Below are 16,801 nucleotides of genomic sequence, written 5' to 3'. Positions count from 1 at the left end.
CCACAGCTTCTGGGAAGCCAACCTGAGACAGAAGAACTGGAGTATTGAGTTTCAGCTTCTGCCAGGGCGGATGGGAGTTTGGGTCAGCCCTTCGAGGCAGGCATGACCAGAGGCTTACAGCTTTCCTCACTTACACACCAGGCTTGGGGGACTAGCCCCTCTCTTGGGGGCTGCAGGGGGCAGCTTATATGAGACCCTGCGCACAAAGCCTGGAGCACATACAGGTATTCATATCTGCACGTGACAGTGACAGTTTACAAGGATGCACACCAGGCCAACCATGGGAGTTAGTTCTGTGGAGGGGCTTGACACTGGGGGACAAGGGGCTTTGTTAGCTACATCTATAGTGTTTGCCTTTTGGGGGAGGATATTATCAAGTGAGACTCATGTAATTAAATATTTTTTTAAATGCAATGTGCTGACACATAGTACATGCGTCAGAGAAAGTAATGGTCAGAGTTGGCTTACTTTTATGCAGAAGGTTTTTCCACAGAAGGCATGCCCTAAAGGCCAGGCTTGTGCGCCAAAGGCGAGGCCAGCCCTCCCTTCAGGAGGCAATCAGGCCAGAATTTCTTTCTGGGCCGAGGACATCCTACCAGCCCTTTACTTCTACTGGGTGCCAGGGATGCAGAAGACAATGGAAGCTAGGCCTTGCCCTCAAGCAGCTCCTGATCCAGCCAGGGGACTGGCTGTGTACCCCTCTAATACCAAGTCTGGGCAGCCCATGGGAAGTTTCACAGAGGAGCAATAAACAACAAGCTTCAGAAGAGCCCTCTCCCCAGCCCCCAAGTGAAAATGAGTCCCTCCCCTCCTCCACTTGTCCATGGGGAAATTCAGAGCTTGTTGGGAGACGGATTTGGCTCAGGCTGGAGTGCTTGGGCAAGGCCGGGGCAGCTTGGTGGGGAAAAAGGATCAAGGGGGCAGATGCTCCAGACATTATGGTCAGAGGGCCAGGCAGGAGGTGTCAGCCCCCACAGTAGAGCCCTTCATGGAAGCATGCAGAGGGGCCCACTGCCCGTTTCTCAGGCTGCTGTGGAGGCCAGCACAGGGCAGCTCTGGCTCCAGTTCCCCTCTAGAGGCCTATCTGGAGATGGAGCAGGCAGGCAGGGCTGGGAATAACCAAGCAGTCACAAGGCAGGGCAGGGTAGAGGGGCAGCCAGGGCCGAGGCAAGGACTCCACCTTAGTTCACCTCACCCAGGAGGCGTTTCTCCAGGGGCCACCACGCTGTTTGTTTGCATCTCAGCTAAATTGCTCCCAAGGGTGAACCTTTGTTTCACAACATATTTTCAACCAGACTTTTTCTGCAAAGATGTCCATGTCTGCTAACACACACACACACCCATGTCCCAAAGGAAAGGCCTTGCTCTGCCCCTCAGCAGCCTTCTCTTCTTCTGAGCATTCCTGCATGGCCCGGCTGAAGCAGAAGAAAGGGGCAGCTTTAGGAGGGCCACTCGAGGGTTGGCCTCCTGGCCTCCTTAGCTCTGGGCCACTCTGCTCTGCACGCCATCAAATGTAGGGGGACTTTAGGCTGGTGACAGGAAGCCACATGTCCTGCCCCTCTCTGAACTTGAATGGGTGGGCTGCTTCCCTCAAGAATTCCTTGCTCCTTGGGCCCTGGTCTGTCCTGATGCTGCAGGGAGTGAAGGAACGCCTGCAAGGAGGTTCCCCCAGCCTGTCTTCTAGCCCTCGGGTGACTCTTGGGGCTTCAGGGCTCATTTGGAGGGGCAGGGAGGCTTTAGGTTTTCCCAGACCTCTTGCCTCTCCCAGCCAGAAGCACTGGTGTCTGGGTGCTGCTCTCTCCCCATTCTGCAGAAGGCCTGCCTGTGGTACCCCATTATCCTCTCTGCCTGGGACCAGAGAGGGAATCTCTCAACTGTTTCTTCACCAGGTACCCTTGTCTCTGTTCTCAGGAGGGCCCAGCCGCCAGGAGCCACGTGCATGGTGTCCCACAGGGCTGACAGGAGGCCTGCATCTGGCTCACGGAAGTATTGCAGGCCCCAGAGTCAGAAGTGCAGGAACCCCCTCATTGTACAGGGGCCACTGAGGACCACAGAGGGGCTGGGCAGGGGCAGGGTAGGCTCTAGGACTCAAGGCTCTCTCTCTCCCTCTCTTTCTGCCTCCCTGTCCTCTCACTTCCTCTCTCCTCTCTCCCTCTTTCTCTCTCTCCCTCACACACACACACACACACACACACAGAGTCATGTTTATTTTATATCTAGTGACTAAGACACACTTTCACCTTTATAGACAAAAAAGCCTTGATAGATTTGAGGGATTGAGGAAATTCCTGTTGGCCACTAAAGCTAATGAGAATGTTCTGGGCCCCTGCCCCCCAAAAGATGAGTATTTAGCTCTTCCGAAGGCCTCCTGCAGTCCAGCACATGCGCCCTGTGGTCAGACCCCAAGCAGTGAGCCTCTCGCCCACTCAGGCCGAGTCCTACTGCCCTACCCACCAATCTTCCCTGGCTGAGGTGAGCTTCACAGGGCAGTGGACACAAGGGAGAGCATTTCAAAGCCCCCTGTGTGGCCTTCCATCCAGCCTCCCAAGCTGAGTTGAGGTCTTGTCCCCAGCCAGCCTGCAGGAGGCAGTCTGAGCCCTAGACTTGGACTCAGAAGAACCCATCCTAGACCAAGGCCTGTCCCCGTCTTGCTGGACAAAGCCAGGGCCATGTCCCCCCTCTCTGGGACTCAATTTCCTCCTGGGCAAATGGAAAGTTTTCTGGTCCCTTTCAGGACATTTCCTCTGGTTGAGTCCTTGCAATGCCTGACCTGGAGAAGCTGCTGCAGAACCGCTTCCCCTGCCTGGGCCTGGGTCTGAGAGGGAGGGGGCCCAGGGGCTCCCGAGGCAGAGGCATCAGTCGAGTCCCAGCAACAGGGCATTAGTCCCAGCAGAGGGGCTGTCGCCACCTGAGTCCTGAATGCAATAAACTCAGCCACCAGGGTTTGCAGCCATCGCTGAACTTTTATTGAGCATGTTCTCTGTGCAGAGCCCTGTGCACAATGTGGAAGAAAACAAGGAAGACACAGCCAAGCCCCCGCCACAGAGGATGGAACAGACCTTCAGAACACCGCACTTCCTTCACCTCCCAGCAGCTAGGACCTCCTCCAGGCAGGGGTCTAACCAGAGCTGGCAAATGGCCTTGACACTGCTAGGAGCTGCTGGGAGATGGAAGGAGGATGGGCAAGGGCAGCTCAGGGAGAGAAGGGAAGAAGGGGTAGGAGGAGAGGGCTCGGCGGCACAGCAGCATCAGTGGCGCATACACAGCCACAGGTTGGCAATGCAGGCCGACACTATCATGGTGAAGAACAGAGCTTCCCTGTGGCGCCAGGTGGCACCCTGGTCCTCCAGGGCACACAGACGCTCAGTGGTCACACGCAGCTGCAGAGAGACCAAGAGAGCAGGCTGATGAGCAAGGCTCTTCTGGGAAGGCCCAGAGCACACCAGTGGGAAACGATATGAAGTTAGAACAGGGAGAGCTTTTGCTGCCCTTTGAGGGGCAAAAGTGCCTCTGGGGGAGAAGCAGGCAGAGCAGCTGAGACCAGGGCCTTGGGGTGGGCTCGCAGGACCGAGGGCCAGGCTGCCTGTGTTCGCAGACCCAGCCGCCCTGCCCCTCCTTGGGGTTCATCCAGTTGTCTGGAAGAAGCCAGCCCATCCCAGCTGGGCCAGGGGGAGCTGGGGAAGGGCATTCCAATCCTGGGGCAGGCTGGCACGAGGGTGGCAGCACCAGAGTGAGGGACCCAGGATGGGGTGACACTCAGGGGCTGGAGAGGGCCACCAGGGCAGATGCCCTTCCATGCCTGCGCCCATGCCCGTGCCTGCCGCGGTCTCTGCCTGAAAAGACCTGGGCTTGGCCTTAACCAAACCTCTCTCTCAGACCTCTTAATGGCTCTCTCCCCGCATAGTCATATTCCCTCTTTCTCCTCCCTTTCTCTCCCTTGTTGCCTTCCCACATCTCAGGGAGAGAGGCAGGTTTGAGACTCACCATCAAGATGGGACACTGGAGCCATAAGGACTGGGAGGCAGGAGAGGGGAGGGTAAGACAACCCTGGAAGGGCTGCGCACCTCAGCGGGCCTCATCGTGGTGGAGACTCACCCGCCCCAAGACACTGATTCTGCCTCCACCCTCCAAGTGAGGCCCTGGCATAGCAGACGCTCACCTGTCTTCGCATGATTTCCATCTCCAGTCCATTTAGCTCTTCCAGGCCAATCTCTGTGATCATATCCGCCTCTGGGTTGCTGGGCAATAATAAAAGACAGAGGGTCGGAGCTGTTGGTGGTCCCAGGCCGGGCCTGGCAGGGAGCACAAGAAGGCCATGAGAGCAAGGGGGTAAGGTCGGGGGCTTCTCTGGGTAGTGACTCTCTCAGCCTTGAATCCTTCCCTTCTCTGCTAAGCAGGTCCTGAGGCCTGAGGGCTGGGAGCCAGCCCAACCCAGTCCAGCCTCAAAGTCCACTCAGGGGCCCTGAATGGGCAAGGGGCCAGGAGGATCTGGGGCTGTGTTGAGGAGGCAACAGGGCACCAACACTTCAAGCGTGGTCAGCTGATCACAACTCCTTCCTGGCCAGTCGGCTTGCCAGCTCCTCTGGCCCACCCTGGTTCCTTCCCAAAGAGCTCCAGCTTTCTTCCAGCAGGCTCCCTGAGGTCTTTCTTACCGCTCATAATGGAACCTCATGCCTTGGAAGCCACGAGGATACTCCTGAGGATGGGCATCACTGTGGCCTGGTTCTCTCAACATTCTGGGCATTGGCAGTTGGTGCCCCTAAGGAAAGGAACGGTCAGTCAAAATAGCCTGCTCAGCCCCAGCTGAGCAGCTGCCCCACACTCTACCCAGCACCAACGGTGCACCCTCTCAGGAGTCATGTGGTGCCTGATCCTCCGGAATCAGGGGCTGGCAGCTTCAGACCACAACAAGAGCCTGGGAACCCCAAAAGTTGGCCGCTTGCCACCACCCCACCCACACCATGCTCCTCGGTAGCCTTAGGCCATCCAGGCTGTGGCCAAAGAGCAGTGACAGGGGTCCCTGGCTTCTGCCAGCACTGTCACATGGAGACATCGGCTCAGTCTGAGCAACCACTGGAGAAGAATGGAAAACCTCAATTCTACAGCCAAGGAAATTGAGGCCTGGTGAGGTGGCTATACTTCCCAAGGACACATGGTAAGTGCCAGAGCTCAGAACAGAACCCTGGCTACTAGAAAACCATAGCCTCCTTCTCTGGGTGAGCCCAGCCATCCCTGCGGCTTTTCTTTTTACCCATCTGCCAATGACTCCCTGGAGTGGATGTCTCTGGCCTGGAACTCTGGAGCCAGGGGCATCTTGTGCCTTGCAGATCCAGTGTGGGCTAGATTAGCAGAATGTGCCAGACCCACCTGGGTTCAAATCTCAGCTCTAGATTTCCAGTGCAGATGAAATATTTTACAAGCTGCTTGTTTAACACACACTTACCAAGTATCTGGTAAGTAAGCCCTTACCAGTATCAAATCATTAAATTTTCTTCATGATCCTTCAAAACAGGTATTACTATCACTCCATTTTGAAAGATGTGAAAACTGAGACACAGAGAGGTCAAGTAACTTGCCCAAGTCCCACAACTTGTAAGTAGCAGAACAATAATGTGAACCCAGGACATTGTGCTCTTAACCATTACACTATCATGCCTCTGTTATTTGACACTGCTTCCCCTCAAGACTCCATTAAGACCACAGTGAAGACAATAAAGTGGCGTAAACCCACAAGAAAGAAAATAACAGGAGAGGCAACAGAGAATGAAAGAGCTCAGCAAGATTGTGGAATTCAGAAAGTGCCGCTAACGAAGCCCAGAGAAGCAGGCCTCACATGGTGGCAAAGCAGACGGGGAGCAGCTGAGGAGGGAGCCCCTCACGCAGCAGCACCCAGAGAGGACTCAGACCTGGAGGCTGCAGGGACACGGGGGGTTCTCAAGGACCAGGGTGGAACACAGGAGCATCAACTGAAGGTCTGTACAGGGAACAGTCAGCCATCCCTCTCACCCCACCTGGCTGGCAGCCAGGCGCTTACCCCAAGCCCAGACCTGGACTAAATGAATGGGAAAGTGGGGGTGCTAGTGCCGCAAAGTAGAACCTTCTTCATTGAGGCATTTAAGGATGCCCCTACATAACAGCCAGTTCCTCCTCCGCCCACCCTCCTAGGGTGCCATCTGACAGGCCTCACCACAACTCAGAGTTCTGGGTTGGCTCTTCTATTTGCCTCATTCTTTTTGTCGTTGTTGTTGTTAAAGATTGGCACCTGCGCTAACATCTGTTGCCAATCTTTTCTTCTTCTTCTCCCCAAAGCCCCCTGGTACATAGTTGTATATTCCAGTTGTGAGTACCTCTGGTTGTGGCATGTGGGACACCACCTCAGCATAGCTAGATGAGTGGTGCCTTGTCCACACCCAGGATCTGAACTGGTGAAACGCTGGGCCGCCAAAGAGGAGCGCGTGAACTTAACCACTTGGCCACGGGGCCCGGGGCCGGCACCTGTTTGCCTCATTCTTAAAAAGAAATAGACAACCAAGGCTCATTTGTCACCTGAGAAAGATCTGCAGCCCTCCTCTGTTCTTAAGATCATTGAAGTGCAAGGTAGAACAATTTCTGTATAAAGGATTTTCATAGGAACTTTGCCACCATGCTCCATTCGTTGTGATAACGCAAAATTGACCTTCCTCCAGAGTGCACACAGATACAGGTGTGACTTTTTTGTGTGTGAACAGTGCTTCACAATCATACTCTTATTTTCCTCTTCTTCTTCTTCTTCTTAAGACACCTCAAAAATAGCATTAAAAGGACAGTGGGTGTCAAGATGACCCCAAGACTACAAAAGGAAATCCGATCAAGAGTTTCTCCCGGGGCAATTTGCACGGCATCCCCCGAGTTCTGTAGATTGAGATCAGAAGGACAAAACGTTTCTTGAGAGATTTGAAGGCAAAATAAGGATGAGTGGCTGGTAGCTGGGATTTGTTTGTTTGTTTCTGATAACATTGTTTTTAGCACATCAATATGATAAGAATTAATTTAACACCATCTGCAAGTGGATGATAACACTGTGATTGCACACCATAAGACAGGCCTAACTGTTCAAAACAGCTGTCTTATTACTTTCTTGTTTTTAATTTTAGAGACCCTCTATTTAGAATTATATACATTGTAAAACATAAGACTGTTATATAAGTTTGATGGAGATCAGGAAAATCTAAAACTGCAGCAAATCCCAGCTGCCCTCAGTCAATTATTTCAAAAAGTGTTTTCATGTACTTTTTAAGGCACACTACTCCTTTTTACCCAAATCAGCAGAACAATATTATTATTTTTTTTGTTCTTTCATGTTGTGGTTCTCTCAGAGGCAATAACAGTTCCATTAACTCTTTTACTCAAAAATAAATAATGAGTAAACAAATAGAATTGACAATTTTCTTAATTCTACATGCCTAAATTTAATTTCTAAATTTAATACAACGACTCTATTTTCTAAAAGTGTACTCCCCTGGTCTTAACAGGTAACTTTAATCCAGAGATTATACCAGCGCTACTGTCCTCCCCCTCAGTCTCAGGGGCACGGGTGGCTTGCTGGAGCTTGACTTGCTAAAGCAACTTGATTTGGCTCAGCCTTTGGACACAGGAAGCCAATTCAATATTTCTGGCTTATTTTAACTCCCAGGATGTCTTGACCTAGGAGCTCTTTTTCTCTTTGTTCGTTGGGGCTGGAATCATTTCGGCATTTACGGTAACCCATTTCCTAGGACATCAGCTCTCTCTCCTCCCCAACCATGTTGCCTTTCTCCAGTAACGTCTGCAACAGTGTAATAACCGTTTTTCTGAAACTTGCCCTCACTCAATGAACGCAGCTAACAGAATCAGCTACAGAACTACCGAACTCAAGTGATTCCCTAGAACAGTCAGGTCTCCCTCCTCTCGAAAATGGCTGCCTTTTCCCAGTATTCTTTGCAACATTATGGCCACCATTTTTTCTAGAGCATTTCTTCACGCATGGTGAATGAAGCTTAAAGTGTTGGCTACAGAACAATGCGACTCAGGCGATTTCCTGGAACATCAAGTCTCCCTCCCTCCCCAGCCTGGTTGCCTTTTCCCAGTAACCTTTGCAACAGTACGCCAACCATTTTTCTAAAGCTTTCCCTCACCCACAGTGAAAGTAGCTTAAAGGATTGCCTACAGAACATGAGACTCACATGATTTCCTCCAACAGTCAGGTCTCTCTCCTCTCCAACCTGTTTGCCTTTTGCTGGTAACTTTCGCAGCAGTATAGCAACCGTGTTTCTAAAACTTTCCCTCACCCCCAGTGAATGGAGTTTAAAGGGTTGCCTACAGAATGACAGGACTCGGGCGAATCCCTACAACAGTCAGGTCTCCCTCCTCTCCAAAATGGCTGCCTTGTCCCAGTATCATTTGCAACAGTATAGCTGCCATTTTTTTCTAGAACATTATCTAACTCACGTTGAATGTAGCTTAAAGGATTGGCTACAAAATGGCTAGATTCGATTGATTGGATTTCCTAACAGCCTGGGAGCACAGGAACCTCACTTGCCTTGCCCTTGTGCCAGCCCTGAGACACATATATTTTTATATATATTTATATATATTTCTATGTAGAAATATCTGTTTACATATAGAAATATATATAAAATATAGACATATAGAGAAATATATATGCATTTTTTTAAATAAAGAAAAATGTCATTTTACACACACTGGACTTTTGCAGAGTAAAGTATGTATGTACTCCCCAAGTAATATGTCCTTCAGGCGTTCTGGACTCCCAAGGTTGAATCCCCAGCCTACCAAAGGATGGCCCTGACTTCTCAGTGGACCTCCCTGCCCTCATTTGCCTACCTGGTACACAGAAGCTTCCCCCTCCCCACAAGTCAACATCTGGCCCTGCTCGACCTATCATCATCAGGGTGGAGCTCCTACAGCCATAGTCCCAACCCCAACCCAGCCACCACATGCCAAGGACCCCATACAGTACCACTTTCTTGGGCCGGGTGGCAGTCATATTCCAAATCGATTGGCTTGCAGCAGAGCCAGCAGTCTTTAGATCCAACTTCTGTTGCCGCTGAGAGGTACCCAGGGACCGGGAGCCACGCCCCATTATTTCTAGGGAGAAGAACAGAGGCCCCAGGAACACCCATAGAGGCAAGACCAAGGCTTCCCTGGCACAGGACACACCAGAAAGGATAGGGTCCCCAAACTTCTTAGGAATCACTCAACACCCACTCACTGCTGTCCATTGGTCAACTCCAGGCCTCAGTTTGTTCACCTATTAAGAAGTTTAGCAAGTGTTTACTGAGGACCAAGCTCTGGGCTAGGTTACTGAAGAAAGAGCAATGACTGAGAGACAGCATTGCAGCAATCAAGGAGCTGATTGTGCATGTATAAGAGGAGTGAGGGGGAAAAATAGAAACTAATTCATCAGTGTAGATTCAGACCAAGAGATACATGCTTCGAAATGATGAAAACAGGGCAACATGACAGAAGGAAGGGGCTACGTCTAGAAAAGTCAGAAACAACATTGAGGCAGAGAGATGAAAGACAAAAACAGCCCAGCCATGGAAAATCTAGGGAAAGAGCATCCAAGGCAGAAGGAACAGCAAGCACAAAGGTTTCAAGAAAGAACCAGTGTTGGGGTGTCACAAGGACAAGCATAACCAGTATGGAGTGGGACACCATGCCACAGCATGAAATATGTTGAGTGACCTTGATTGGATCCTGTAGATCATGGTGAGGAGTTTAGATTTTTCCCTAAACAGCAGAAGAAGGCATTGGAGAGTTAGGAGAGAGAATTAATCCCATTGATCTTATAAATTAAGCCCTCTGAATGTTTTGCAATAGACATAGTGGCAGCTTAGATGAGGGGGAGACCAAGGGACTGCACATGTTGATCCCTCAGAGGTGCAAAATGCTCACATTGTCAATCCCTATCCCCCTAGCTCCCCTGTCACTCAAGCCACAAATACATGCACATGCATACCAAGGCACAGACACGCACACTTACCCACACATACATGCAAATACATACATACATATACACAAGTGTCTGCCCAGCCACACACGCACCATCTCCGACACACATGCACAAGTGTAGACACCCACGGGAAGGGACACTTCAGGAGAACCTCACCTGCTATGACCACATGCTCTTGGCTTTGCCCATGGCTTCCAGGAATCAGCTCTTCAGCTATGGACATTTCCATCTCCTCCTTGATGCTACAGGGGCCTCCTGCCATTGCAAACGGTTGTTCACTTGTAAGCTATGGCCAAGGATGCGCAGGGAGAAGGGCACAGAGAAGGTACTTGGGTACTTGGAAAATCAGCTCTTTGAGGGGTAGGAGCTCACGGAAGATATATCTGGACGTGGGGGTGGAGCCAGACTCCCTTTTTGGGCTCAGGCCTTGGACCCAGCACCTTCTGTTCCTGCTGTATCTTGTTGGCTGGGTTTGAGGCCTTCCCCCCTGCTACTCTGTAAGCAACTTAGGAGAAGAGATAAGGCTCAGAAATTTTGCCTGTGAGAACTTCCCTAGCTCTCAGGGCACCTGATTTGACCCCATCGCGGGGCACGTGGCGTCCATCCTCCATCATTTCTAGAGAGACACAGGGACTGGCACAGGACCCCAGAGTCAGTCAGTGGCCAAAGCAGGGTTAGATATGAAGCCTGTCATGGCTTCTTCAAGCCCAGCTCTAGCTAGTAATCCCAGCCACAGCACCCTTCAGAAGGCCTCTTCTGCAGAGCACACCCTGCCTCCCCAAGCCAGGAGCTCTCAGGAAGGGGAGATGGGCTTCTGATGCCTTGGGTGAGTCTGGGCAGGAACCGTGAGAACCAAAGGAGAGAAGGGCAGGAAAGAAAGGACCTGCATGCAGCCACTGGAGCCCCCAGCATCCCCAGGCCCTGTACCCCCTGGTCTAAGTCCAAATTCTTCCTCAGCTGCCCTACTGATTAGGCCGCTGTGAGGGTCAGGTTTATGCGTTCACTTTGCAAGCCTATAGTCCCCAGTAATTCCATCAAATTCTAGTCTAGGTATTGCTGCGAAGGTATTTCGTAGCTGTGGTTAACAACTAAAATCCGTTGACTTTAAGTAAGGGACATTATTAACCCTTGACAACATGGGTGTGACTCATCCAATCAGTTGGAAAGCCTCCAGAGCAAAGACCGGGGTTTCCCAGAGAAGAAGAAATTCTGATCAAGACTGCAGCATCAACTCCTGCCTAAGATTCCAGCCTGCTGGCCTGCACTGCAAATTTTGGCCTTGCTAACCCCACAATGGCATTAGCCAATTCCTTAAAATAAATCTCCACATACATACACACATGCATACGCATATACATACATACATCCTATTGGTTCGATTTCTCTGGAGAACACTGACTGATACAACCACCAAAGGTGACCCCTCAGCTCTTGAGAATAGCCCGAGAGCCCCTGGGGGAAGAGGAGGATACTTGTAAAAGGAACCAAGCAGAGCTCGGACCAGGTGAGGGGAGGAGGAAGAAGGGGGGAGTGAAAGAGGAAGAGAGGAAGGAAAGAGTGATGGAGAGGAAAGAGAGGGGCAGGGACTTGCTTAGAGAGGGCAGCGTGGTCTAGGCCACCTGTCCCCCAACCTGGCCCCATCTGTCCAGCACTAGGGCCAAGCTCTCCAGAGCAGAGCTGACACAGGCCCCGCCCGCATTCCTGAGGGCCCCAAAGAAGCCCTTCCCAGCTCCAGTGGAGCAGCTGCAATGAAATCCGAGCCTTCTGGAGGGCCACCTTAGCAGAAGAGAAGTGAGAAGTGTGCTCTGTGGGACTCAGGAGCCTGGGAAGCAGGAGCCATGGGTTTCTGCCAGGCCAAGGTTGCCAGATCGAGCAAATAAAAACACAGTTTGCCAATTGAATATGAATTTCAAATAAACAAGAAATAGTATTTTAGTGTAAGTATGCTCTGTGCAACATTTGGGACGTACTTACACTAAAACATTATTCATGGTTTATCTGACATTCACATTTAACTGGGTATCCTATATTTTGTCTGGCAACCCTGTACCCTGCCCATCCTTGCCATGATCTCAAGATTTGACCTTGAGCAAGACTTTCCTTTCTTTGGCCCTCAGTCTCTCAACTAGACAATAGAGCTAACAATCCCCTCCCTAAAAAGAGGCTGAATTGTGAGAGCACTCAAGGCAGCAGAGCTGGTGGGACCTTCCATTACTGACCTCAGATCAGATTCCCCACTGACTGCCAACTGGCCCTGACCAGTTGGGGCTTCCTGGGGCTGGGACACTGGGCCCAGGTGCAGGCAGAGGCACTGCCCTCTGGTGGCAAAGGAAACCACCACCTAAAGCCAAGCAAAGAGCGAGAAAGACTTCTTTCCCAATCCCTGGGCCCCCAATGCCACCCAGAAACCCAGGCATTTCACCACCTTAACATGCCTGCTTCTCTCGGATTGGACACCAAGGATGGCTGGGCGGTGGGAGACAGAATTTGCTGTGTGACTTTGAACTTTTCCTTCCAACATTATAATTTCCTTCTGAAATTGCCTCAAACTCTCACCCCAAACTCCCCAAAAGGGGCCCACTGTCTGGCGTAACAACATCGGGGACCCAGAGGGCTGGAGAACCCCGGGACAAGCTTTACAGGGGCCCAGGCCAAGTGTAAGTGGTGGGCTGCAGAGACCTAGACCCCAGTGGAAGGCTCCCGGAGAAGAGGACCGAGAACCTGAAGTGCTTTCTACCAGGGAGCTTAGACAGATGCTTCTGGGAAGGGGAAGCAGGGGGCCAGAGAACATCTGGCTTAGATGTGTTTGTCTATGTCTATGTTTGCAGTGTTTTACACAAGTGAGATCATACATTTGAGGCACACGCTGTTCTGCAACTTACTTTTTTAAGTAAACAGTGTGCCTTGGGGATCTCCTATGTCAGAACAAATCCACCTCATGTCTTTTAATCAGCACGGTGTTTTGCTGCACAGCTGCACCCTTGTTTATCAACCTGCTCATGGACGTTTTGTGTCTAGAGCTTTTCACTTTTATAAACAGTGTAGCAATAAGCATTCCTGGACACACCTCTTTGCACACATGTGTAAATGTTTTTGTAGAACAGGTGCCTAAAAGTTGAATTGTGGGGTTCTAGGGTATGTGTGTTGATGATTTTGACCAATATTGATTGATATTGTCAATGTCTGCTGCAAAGAGGCTGCGCCAAGTGGGGCCTTACCAAAGGGAAGAAAGTGCTGGTTTCTTCACAGCCTTATCAATGGGAGATATTATGAAACTTTCTAAAAGGCATCATTATGCTGGGTGAAAAATGATATCTCTCTCATTGTTGCTTTAATTTATATTGCTTTAACTATGAATAAATTTGAGAAAGTTTTCATAGGTTTATTGATCTTCTGTATTTCTTTCCTGTGAACTGTCTGCTGGAGGGCGTGGATCTTTATTAAAAGAAGAGCTGTTTTATCAACAGAAAGAGACGGGAAGAAAGCCCTCCCTCCTTCCAGCTAAGCATCTCCAAAGAAAACATATCATCTTTTTCCCTAAAGGTGATTGTGAGCACTGTGCCTCCACTGGGGACCAAACAAACCTAGCTAATTGCATCCAGGTTTGAGCTGAAATCTAGAGGGCATCCAGCCTCCCACAGAGCAGGTGTCCAACTTTGGCTGTTGCCTGCCTGTCTGACTGTCTGCCCTTGGCTTGTGTCTGTCTGTCTCTCTGCCTGCCCAACCACCTGCCTCCAGACGCCTTCGAACCACTGGCCTCTTCCAGCTGTTCAGCCAGCCGTGGACTCTACTCAAATTCCTGACCAGCTTGGGGGCTGACAGCCCTGTCTGCGACCTGCTCCCACCTCCCTTGTGAGCAGCAGTGGGAGGTGACAGGACCCAGTCCCAGGGTCAGTACACCTGGGAGTGACTCCTAGCTCTGACACTGGGGCATCTTAGGCAAGTTGCTTCCCCTGCTCTGAGCCTCAGTTTCTCATCTTCACGTGGAAGATTGAGCTAAAACCCAGTTTCAAACTGGGTTTCATTGTTTCAGGGAGGTGCAATGGGGCTACCTGGGCTTCAGGGCGGACTCCAGCTTCTCTTCACCCACAGCAGTTCTGCCTTTCTCACTTTCTTATATTGGGGTTCTATGGAAGAGGCCATCCAAAGCCAGTGGTGCGGTGGTCTGCTGCCTCCCAGCTCTGCTCACAGCCCAGTCTCAGGCAGCTACTGTCCCAAGCCCAAGTGAGCAAGCCTGATTTTGGCTGCAAACCCAGATCTTCTGGGCATCAGGGAGCTTCCTCTCCACCTGCTAATGAAACTTATGAACCTGTAAACAATTCTCCTTCCTGCTCCTGGAAGCAGCTGGTACTGAGGTCATCCCTGGAGCCCCAGGGCCCTCCTCAACTAGAGGGGAAGGGGAAGGCAGCCCAGCAGAGACTTGCAGCTGTCCCTCCATTCCTTAAAGAAACAGGAAGGACAGAGGCACAAACTGTAGGGATGATAGATGGCCAGGGGAGGAAGGACTGCCTTGTGAGCAGAGAGAAAAATAAGGGACAGGGCCAGCCTTCTGGACCCACCCCCCATGGGGATAGGGCCACCAGCAAGAAGTTACAGGAAGCACCTGGATTTCCAAATGTGAGCTCCTCTCATTCAGTATGACTGTCTTGAATCAAGACCGACTCGGTGCCAGGTGCTGGGGATGGGGACAAGGCCCCTGTCCTCACAAGGCTCATGCTCTAGAGGACAGATAGAAACAGTATACAGGCAGGAAGTCCATGGGTCTATGGGGACAGTAGCAGGGGGTTGTTTTTGTGGTGATCCTGCCCTTAATCCTGCCACACTCTGCCGCCCTGGGAATATGGTGGGTGCTCTATAGAGCTTTGTCAGCCTAAGAGGGAGTTATGCCCAGTGCCTGCAGCCTCTAACTCCACCCCTCTTGGACAGTTCGCTACCTCCTGAGGTGGCTCAGATTGGTAGAAAAGTCTTCCCTGCATTCGGTGGAAATGCTGGTCATGCTGCCTGAACTCTGGTCCTGTCTGAGGGAAGCAGCTCCGGCAGATGTGGGCTATAGATGCTGACACGGAGCCACAACCTTGGCTGACAAGCCTGAAGTCAGGCCCGTGGCTGCTGAGATGCTATGCTGTGCCTTTTGGTCCCTTCAGATCAGCCCCTAAAGGTTCTCCCTGCAGGGAGGAGGGCTGCTTGAACAACTCAAGCGGAGCTGCAAGAAGTTTAGAGAAATTGTTGCCGGCTGATTGCCCCTACCCCCAGGGGTAACTCAGGACTGCCCTGCAGGTGAAGCAAAGAGCAGCACCAAAGAGTGAAGAGGGAGCAGCTCGCCTCCTGCCTCCTAGTGTAGCCAGCTGCTGTCCCTGCTGCTCCTTCTTCCTTCTCCTTGTCTCTCTACTGGCCCAAGATTCCCTTCCCTCAACAGCTGGCAGCAGATTTGGAAACCCAGAGGGGTTTAGTCACCTATCTGTCAGTCAACTTGGCCCCATGTACAGGGAACCCTTGGAGCAGATGGGGAAGGACCACGTTCCTGATCCCCAGGGAAGAGTTTGGATCTGGTGACCTCACAGAGCCCTCAGCCTCACCTGCAGGGTGACTCCTTAGATAGAAATGCAACTGCTTTCAATTGTTTCCATGTCCGATGACTGAAACGTGATGTGTACGAAAAATTCAGGAGAATAGGGGCCAGAGGAAAATGGCCAACAATAATGAAGAGATGGAGAAAGTGGTGCAAAGTCTCAGATGCTGATCAGCTCAAAAGCACAAGCAGCAGCTGCCCCTCCGAGCTGGAGAAAGACATGGAGGAGAGGTGGAACCCAAGGCGAGAAACACAGGGCTGAGAAACTGTATGTCTTTTCAGACAAGCCCTCCCATCTATGAAGCAGATACTTTTCCCAATAGCCCCCATTTTCCAGATGGCTAAACTGGGGCCCAGAGAGGGCAGGGATTGGACCCAGTTCACTTAGCGATTCAGTGGCAGGGCTTAGATGCAAGCCAATGTTTTTAGACTGGCACTCCAGGGTCCTTGCTACAACAGAAGGAGGTCCCAGGGAGGAATTGGCTCAAGAGAGTTTCCGCAAACATCCTCTAGTCCTGATCCCACTCCAACCTGCACTTCACTCTTGGAAGAGAGAGTCAACAGGCAGATTATAACACAAACAATGGGCACCAGGGAGGATGGGGTGAATGAAAGAGCCCAGGCTCTGCAGTCCGACTGCGCCCCCACCAACCTTGGGGTTGGAGTCCTAGCTGCTCAGTTAGTAGTTGTGGGACCCTAGGCAATGTGCCTCAGCGATCCTGCCTAGAAAAGCTGGGTACAGGGTCATGTGTGGAATGTGAAGCACTCAGCTCTTAGCAGAGTCAGTGCTTGAAGCCCAAGCTGAGAGGATTTTCATACTATCCGCAGGGCCTTCCAGCTTGCTTGTTACAAAAAATGAGCTGTCTGCACTGCTAGCGAGGCTGGGGGCCCCCTGTGCTTGGGCTACAGCTCCAGCTCTGTCAGTGACCTGTCTCTGCATTCTCCTGGGCCTTCAGCTTCTCTCCCTTGCCAGGATGATTTTCTTCAGCATGGAAACATTGTTCCATCTTTCCTAGCACGGGAATATTGGTTCCATGAGGGCAGAGACCTTGTCAACTTCACTCACATCTGTCTTGTCTCCCCAGCACTTAGCACATGGCCTGACTCATGGGAGGAGCTCATTGTATAGCTGTTGAATTAAAATGATCTGAATGTTTAAAAAAAACCCTGCCCTCCTTTGGTGTCTTGTCTCACTCATGCTACTGTCCTTTCTCAACTCCTTGAACGTGTCACTGCCA

The 16,801-nt window shown here is 51.2% G+C and overlaps 1 protein-coding gene across 1 annotated transcript; it reads right to left on the bottom strand.

The window, feature by feature from the left end:
* Positions 1-2,943: 2,943 nt before the first annotated feature.
* FATE1 (fetal and adult testis expressed 1) lies at positions 2,944-10,383 on the bottom strand. The gene is made up of 5 exons (XM_008544126.2): positions 10,151-10,383; positions 8,999-9,126; positions 4,653-4,759; positions 4,160-4,238; positions 2,944-3,380 (listed from the first exon to the last, which is right to left on the bottom strand). Exons 1-5 carry the CDS (start codon positions 10,254-10,256, stop codon positions 3,249-3,251), a joined length of 552 nt encoding a protein of 183 aa, XP_008542348.1. The 5' UTR covers positions 10,257-10,383; the 3' UTR covers positions 2,944-3,248.
* Between the last annotated feature and the right edge of the window lie 6,418 nt (positions 10,384-16,801).

The sequence above is a fragment of the Equus przewalskii genome, chromosome X, assembly GCF_037783145.1.
Source record: "Equus przewalskii isolate Varuska chromosome X, EquPr2, whole genome shotgun sequence".
In the NCBI taxonomy this organism is placed as follows: Eukaryota; Metazoa; Chordata; class Mammalia; order Perissodactyla; family Equidae; genus Equus; species Equus przewalskii.
The sequence above is the reverse complement of the archived record's forward strand: the minus strand, read 5'-3'. Positions and strand labels throughout refer to the sequence as shown.